Below are 7,579 nucleotides of genomic sequence, written 5' to 3' on the forward strand. Positions count from 1 at the left end.
CGTCTTTCAGAATGTGACAGCCTCTGTTCTGGTTTCTACTACTACATGATCATAGTACAACATATGAAAAACTAGGTGCTCATTCAAACTAAAATTATTGGATTGACTAATAATGAGAATGGCGTCCTCTTAGAGATGAGCTGAAACCAAATCCTTCCATGTGAATTCTCCTTGAGATTAGTATTCAAAATCTGGATATGAGTTGCACATCTCTGTGCCTTTCACTAATATGTTGACATGTAATAGACATAAAGGGCGTGTTTACACGTGCATTTAAGGACAACTAAATTTAATGCACATTAAGCTAATGTGCGTTAAGCGATTTTTGGCAGGTGTCTACACATGCAGAGACTTGGCACTAAAATTAGTGCCCTTGCCACTAAAGTTAGTGCCAATCCCTGCAGCCCTGCCACGTACCCCTAGTGGCAAGTCAGAACTGGCACTAAGTTAGTGCCGGGTCATGTCTACACATACATTAATGTGCTTTAACTAATCATTCCTGAATTTGATTCTGCAATTAGCCTAATTTTGCCATTTTTAATGCACATTAAGGGCATGCACGTGTAGATGTGTAACGCTCATTACATTAGGCTAATGTGCACTAATGTGTCTCGTGTAGACACACCAATAGAATATTATTCCCTTACATAGAACTCCTTACTATAGTTACTTTCCCACTAGTGTACTGGGTGATACTGAACAAATCACTATATCTCTCACCTCAGTTCCCCTCTCTGCACAAACAGATGATCATAACAATCATTTCAAATCTTAAAATAAAAACCGTTCCTTTGAAATCAAGACCAGAATCTGCCACATGAATTTGTATAGCATAATAGTTTTCAAAATGTGATGACTCACCTTCATTTGTAGTTCTACCCCATCCAGCAATAGAGCAATTAATTCCTGGCAAAACATTCTTACTTGTTTCTGGTAAGCAAATAGGCTGTATGTAATCTGTGAAAGAAACTTAATCAATTTTTCTTGCTTTTAGTATTCTGGGGTTTTTTTATATCACTAAGCAAAATGCACATCACTCCAATTACTCCTTTCCTTATTTAGGCAAGGCTCCCAAATAGTGTAGGACTGTGACTACAAAGAATCTTTAGCTTGTATAGTACATGTATTCCATAATCCTGTAATATCCAAATAAAATCAGGATAATTAGAGCTGGATCAGTTTAAATCATGCAGATTAAAAGTATCATATAAGAAAATACTAATACCCTTACCTGTAAAATTTACTTTGTATTGAAGATGCATCATGGCAATGTCATTGTTTTTTGTGCGCTTATCATAATGGGGATTTATGATAATTTGATCAATCACTTGAATTACTGTCTGTGGATATGTCAGATTCAAAACAGTATGCAAACCAAGTACAGCATTCCATTTAGATGGTATTAAATTCCTCCTAGACAATAAAATGAATATTCACAATTATTTATAAATAATGAAGATCTTGAAAAATGTCCTATTAAATGTGTTAACTTTTAAACCTGTGACTGTGTGTATATAAATACACACACACACACAAAAACTACTCTCTCTTTATTTATATTTATAAATAGTGCATTGTGTCACATTATCTGAAAAAGTATCCTGTAATTTGACAGTGCTTACAGTTTTCTGATTGCACTGTTGATGTAAAGTTTATTACTACTGGCTTTTTGGTACATTTTTGCCACTGAGGTAATTGTACATTATTTACACTTAACAACTCAGATAATGGCACAATTATCAATATATTCCAACTCAAGTATTACTATTCTTTAATCATATAAATTAAAAATCCCCATGAAATTCATAATCTCCTTAGAAATCATCCCCATAGAAATTTACCAAATATACTGCATACTAAGATGAGGTTTGTGTGGGCACATCTTTTCCGTATGTGTATCAGTACCATAAGAGCATGTTACCAGCTCTGTAAAACACAGGCTGCAGGGAAAGACAGGCTGCAGGTGCAGAGGTGACATGGAGGAGGGGGACAGTAGAGACTGGGGGAGAGTGGGAGAGCAGAGGCTAGGGGGGAGGAGGGGAGGGCCCTCCAAAAATTAGATTCTATACATGTAAAATGATAACAAATTTATACATATTTATAACTAATGATTCAGTTCTAAATTTATGAATAATTATTTGGGACATCTTAAATTCAAGGTCATCTTAGATTTTAGTAAATATGGTAATGTAATACAACTATGAAGACTGAGCATTGCCAGGCTACACAGGGGCATGATAGACTTAAATGAGTTTGTCTTTTCACCTATAACTGGCAAAAAATAAGTTGTATAAAAACAAAGAACAAAACTATTAGAATGAAATAGAAATACAATATTTAAAGTGATGAAAATTTGACACGTTCATTTATTGCTGAGCTGTATACATCATATTTAATTTAGAGACTGCTATGCATTTGGATTTGTTTTGAGTGCCCTTTATACAAGTTGGTTTCCAAAAATTATAAATATGTTTTTAGTCTGGTCAGTTTGGAACATCTGAACAGGTTTTTGCTGATCTTTCAATTTGATTACGTTTTACTTTAATGCTCAGAGATAAGTGTTTAATCCTGCAGCCTTTACTTATTAAATACTCCCAGTGAAGTCAGTGAAATACACTAAAACTATATTTGAGAAACTCTGAAGATAATTAGGGTCTTACCTGAGCAAGAATTAAAGAAGAATCACCTTGTATTATTATTATTATTACCTAGTTATATATAATGGTAGATCTACTGTGGTTTACCTATTCAGGGTACCCCCATCCTCAACTCTTATTATAGACGTAAAAATAACATATTGTAGAAAAGCATTTTAAACTATGCTTCACCTTCTGACATTCTTTTGACATAGTGAAAGACAGGTGACATGCAGGTGTTATAGTTTTGTCAGGGGAACTGCTGCTTTCCAGGTTGAAATTAGGAACATACAAGTGTTCATTCAAGTACTCCCAATTGCTTTGATTTTTCAGGGTCTTTGGAAAGGCTTCCTTGTTCTCCTCCACTCAGGTCCCAGGGGGATAGAACAGAATAAAAGGGTGTTCTGAGTCTGCTTTGGGTCCTACCCAGCTCACCCATCTCACATTTGATGTTCTGCCATTCAGTTACTGTTAGATCTATTACCATTAAATCTGGAAAATTCAGGAAGAGGAGCTTAAACCAACCTACCTATCCTACAATCCCAAGACTGAGGCATATAGAATATGCTATCAGGACTGCATTCAGGTTCTCTGGATTTGGAGCGTCTGGGTACCATAAGTCATTTAATGCCATGCTGGCCAGGAACACAGAAGGAAAAGGGAGTTTAAAAAAACTGCACAGAAGGAAAAGCTGTTCTTCTCCAATTGCCTCCAAGTCTCGACTGGGAAGAGAGTAGAGGAGTTACCAGACTGGGAACTCCCCAGTCTGAGGAATGGGTTGGGGGCTTTGTCCCACTGGTCCACTCTGCTCATGATTCAGTCTATGGGAGGAGAGTAGAGAGGCAGGATGTCCCCAATCTGGGGAAACACAGGGGTTGAGTCCACACATGGTGTGAGTGTTTGGTTCCCTGGGGACAAGTAGCGACGGTGCACCTTGAACTGCCGCTACTTGTCCCCAGGGAACACCCGTGCCATGCATGCTTTGGTGCACAGCAAGTTGCCCTGGGTGGGATAGGGAAGGCTGGGGCCAGCCCTGGGCTGGCTCCAGCAGCCTTACCTGGGGTTCTGGGGTCCTCCCAGAGCTGCAGCAGTAGCAATTCTGCCACACGGAGCCTGGCTGGCAGCCACAGAGTGACTCTGGGTGGCAGCTCCACTTTTGAGAGGCATGCGCTGCTCACGGATGTATAGCTCTGCTTTTTTTTCCCACAGGATTTTTTGACCCCTGGATATCCAAGGGTCAAAAATATCTGTGGAAAAAAAAAAAAGCTGAGCTGTGTATGCATGGGCAGTGCTCCTTTGCAGCGCGGAGAACATCTGAGTGTGCAGTGTGTGGTGCTGCAGATGTGTTTGCGGCACCACATACTGCACAGCCATCCTTTACTGGATGCAGCTAGGGAATCTATCCCTGCTGCTACACTCCCCACTTTCCAGGAATGGGAGGATTAGAGAAGCCACTCCTCAGTCTGGGAAAGAGGTTGAGAGCAGGGGAGAGGGGGCACCTGCAGGCTGAATGTCTGTACTGTTCCCTCTTTTAGAAAGACTTTTAGCAGAGGACATTTCTGAGAAGGCTCTACCACTAAGAATGAATAGCTATTCATACTGGGAGACCCTGTTCTGAGCTGATCTATGCATCAGTACAGATCAATCATGTTTCAGACAACGTGGAATCTACCTTGATAAGATATAACAACATTCCTTACACAAGTTAAATTGTAAGTGAGTAAAGAAAGCACCCCCTTAATTATAGATTAATTATAAATGTTTAGTGTCAATTTAATATATTTAAACACATTTTCAAAAAATATATATATTTTTTACATTCCAATATAAAAATGTATATACACTCTTATAGCTCAAGAAATGTGGCTATGAACAAGTGAAAGAACCACGAGCTTGTTTCCACTGCCTAATAACAATGCAGATCATAATTAAATGATGATCTGGGTTCTTATGTGTTCATATCCCTGACTTCATGTTATCCTTATATTGCTATAGACTTTCTGATGCAAAAATCGGAACAAAACCATGACCTTGCTGTACATGAGATCATCACAATATTAACTTTAAATGGGGAAGAAGGAAAAGAACAAGAGAAATGTTTGAAAAAGCTACAGAAATGTCAAGCAAAAGGTAGGGCAGAGTGGCATCTTAGGGCACCTATACATGAATATGGAGGCTGCTCCAATGTGCTGAAATTCCAGCGCATCAGAGCAGACTTGATTAATTGCTTCTGTTGGAGCATGGCAATTGCTGTGCTCCAACAGCCTCCTGCATCTCATGTATCAACATCCTCACACTTAAAAATGGTGGCAGGGGTGCCTGAACTAAAGCTTGTCAAATGAGCTTTAGTTCAACCCCCCCTGCCATTTTAAAGCATGGGAACATGCATGGGAACACTGATACATAAGATGCAGCAATGCTTTAATTAGATCAGTTCTCAAAACTAGTCTAATTGAAGCTCCGCTCCCCCTCCCAACTCCCAGAGCATGTGTAAAAATGCCCCTAGACGCTAAGCATCTGAACAAGTAGAGTGTTGCCTACAAAAGCCCATGCCTCTATGAGCCTTTTAGTCTCTAAACTGCCACCTTGCCCTACGTTCTGCATGACTTCAGACTAACATAGCTAACCACCTGTCCAGAAATGTCAAGAATCTGTTACACATTTACCATTTTTATTCCACTTACTTTCCACTGATGGCATTCCAATCGGTTTTATTATTTCATAGGATTTTCAAGAACTTGATCTGAATAATTTATCTGATGGGTCTAACAGACCATTAAATAATTCATTTTCAAGTTTGGAAATGCATAAACAATGACAGTGGTTAAAAAAACAAAATAATTTAAGCATGAAAATTTACTTAGCAGCAGGGAAAAAAATAGCGTGGTATTAAAAATCCAGACATAGGCCCCCTTTCTGCAGTTGGAATCTATATAAGTACAAGAATTGCTCTGTGCAAACCATGTTCTGTCAGGGTACTTGCATTTGCTGTGAGGCGGGGTCATTATGATTGATGTATTAACTCAAGGACAAAGTAAACATTACCCATATACACAGTGTGCTGCCGAGACCAGCCATTCATCATTGACAAGGGAAGCTCCACAAAGATGTCTGTTATTATAATGTAGTGAGACTATCCAAGGCCAAGCGCCTATGTTGGCATCATTTCCTCCTACAATCCTTGCACTGTTCTTCTGAGTTATCAGCGTTTTTCCACATGCTAAAAGTACAAAGCATAAAAAAAGAAGGGGAGGTGGGGGGAATCTGAAATGAGTTGAACATTTTTTAAAGATGAGTCCAAGATGTCCATTTAAAAACTGAGATTAGAACAAATGATCCTTTATATATGGGAGATCTTGAATAATTGTTTTGGGCTTAGACTGATCTTTAATGTAACTTCAAGGAACACAAAATGTTCCTGTTTTTAATTAATGTTCAAGTACCTCTTATACTTTGCCACTAAAATCACTGAAACCATGTATACATGGATTTTCTGGACTGGAATAATTTGATTTTGAAAGTTAAATTATTTCCTATTTACTTACGTTTATTGTTACACTGCAGATGAATCACTAAGTTATTGAGACACTGTTTGCTAGAATGAAAAACACAGGCAAATCAATTAACTGGCTATAGACTGTATAACACTACATGAGCTTCATATAACCTTATTTTTCACAACCAAACTTTCTTACTTGACACTAATAGCATACCAGTAATATATGGTATTTTAGCTGTACTACCCAGTCCTGAAATATGTATTTTTCCTATTGGAAATATAAAACATGGCTATCGCATACAAAGTTTCCCCTTTAAAGGACACTGGATTAAACGCTGTATATTATAGTAATGAGTAGCCTAATGTTTTAGAGAAACAAGTTCTCCCTATATAACATTTTAAAAATAAAAGCAACCCAGTATGTTTTTTCTTATGACTTTTAGGTGTTTGCAAAATCTTGCCACTAGAGATCAGTGTAACCAAAGAATTTTTAAATAAGTTAGATAGTGTGTAGCTTTTTATTGAGATGCTGCTGCATTGTGTAGACTATATGTGGACACACATCACATAGAAATTTAAGAAATATTTAGCAAAGATATAAAACTAGACCCCTGAAGAGCAAGAGACCACAGATCAAAACTACTCAAGCATTTCTGATACCCAGAGGCTTTAATATTATTTCCTTCGTTTGTAATGAATCTGAGCACTGGGACAGTGCCTGTGCCACCAATTAAATCTGATACATACAAAAATATATCAGGAAAGGAAGTCAGCCAAGGATGAGTTTACAGCACAAGTTTTTCTACACTCTTTTTCTAAACAGATTAAAATAGGGTGATTTTATATATATGTGTGTGTGTGTGTATTAAAATTTCTTCAGTAAACAACAACATCTGAACCAATATTGTAATTTAGCATTAGTTTATAATTTCTGCATTTCAGCCTCATTCTATTCCAAGTCTTCTGCATAATCCCTAAAATGTAATTTACAAAGGCAAGGCCAAATTCTGTTGTTTTTATCCAAATTCCCATAGACTTCATCAGACCATGCAACCCCCCTGGGCACTTAGTCACCTGCCAGGAAAGTTGGTAATGATGGTGCAGAAATGTGAGAGGGGAACATATCTGATCCTGCAGAAATGTGTAACACCTAGGAACTTTTGTGAATTAATTACTTCTTCATAAAAGTGCTATACATCAGTACAATAGGAGGCAGAAGATGCATGAACAATCTACCCTTTATGCCAGGGGTTGTCAATCGGGGGTACATGTATCCCCAGGGGTACTTGGGAAGGCCCTAAGGAGTATGCGCAGGCAGGCAGGGACAGAGCATCACTGCCTCCCAGGAGCAGGGCCAGGGCAGCAACACCTTTCTGTGGGCCACACAAGCTCCACCTGGCCAGTCAGAGTGGGGGGGAGGGAAATTTGCATGCAGCTGAAGGGG

General features: G+C 38.5%; 1 protein-coding gene across 1 annotated transcript in view; it reads right to left on the reverse strand.

The window, feature by feature from the left end:
* Positions 1-7,579, reverse strand: part of TMPRSS15 (transmembrane serine protease 15) — a 109,068-nt gene that overhangs the window by 4,314 nt on the left and 97,175 nt on the right. The window contains exons 20-23 of the mRNA XM_014519606.1: positions 6,182-6,231; positions 5,682-5,856; positions 1,232-1,413; positions 862-957 (exon numbers count right to left, since the gene is read on the reverse strand). Coding sequence (XP_014375092.1) covers positions 862-957; positions 1,232-1,413; positions 5,682-5,856; positions 6,182-6,231 — 503 coding nt within the window. The remainder of the gene's footprint in view (positions 1-861; positions 958-1,231; positions 1,414-5,681; positions 5,857-6,181; positions 6,232-7,579) is intronic.

The sequence above is a fragment of the Alligator sinensis genome, unplaced genomic scaffold (assembly GCF_000455745.1).
Source record: "Alligator sinensis unplaced genomic scaffold, ASM45574v1 scaffold486_1, whole genome shotgun sequence".
NCBI lineage: Eukaryota > Metazoa > Chordata > Crocodylia > Alligatoridae > Alligator > Alligator sinensis.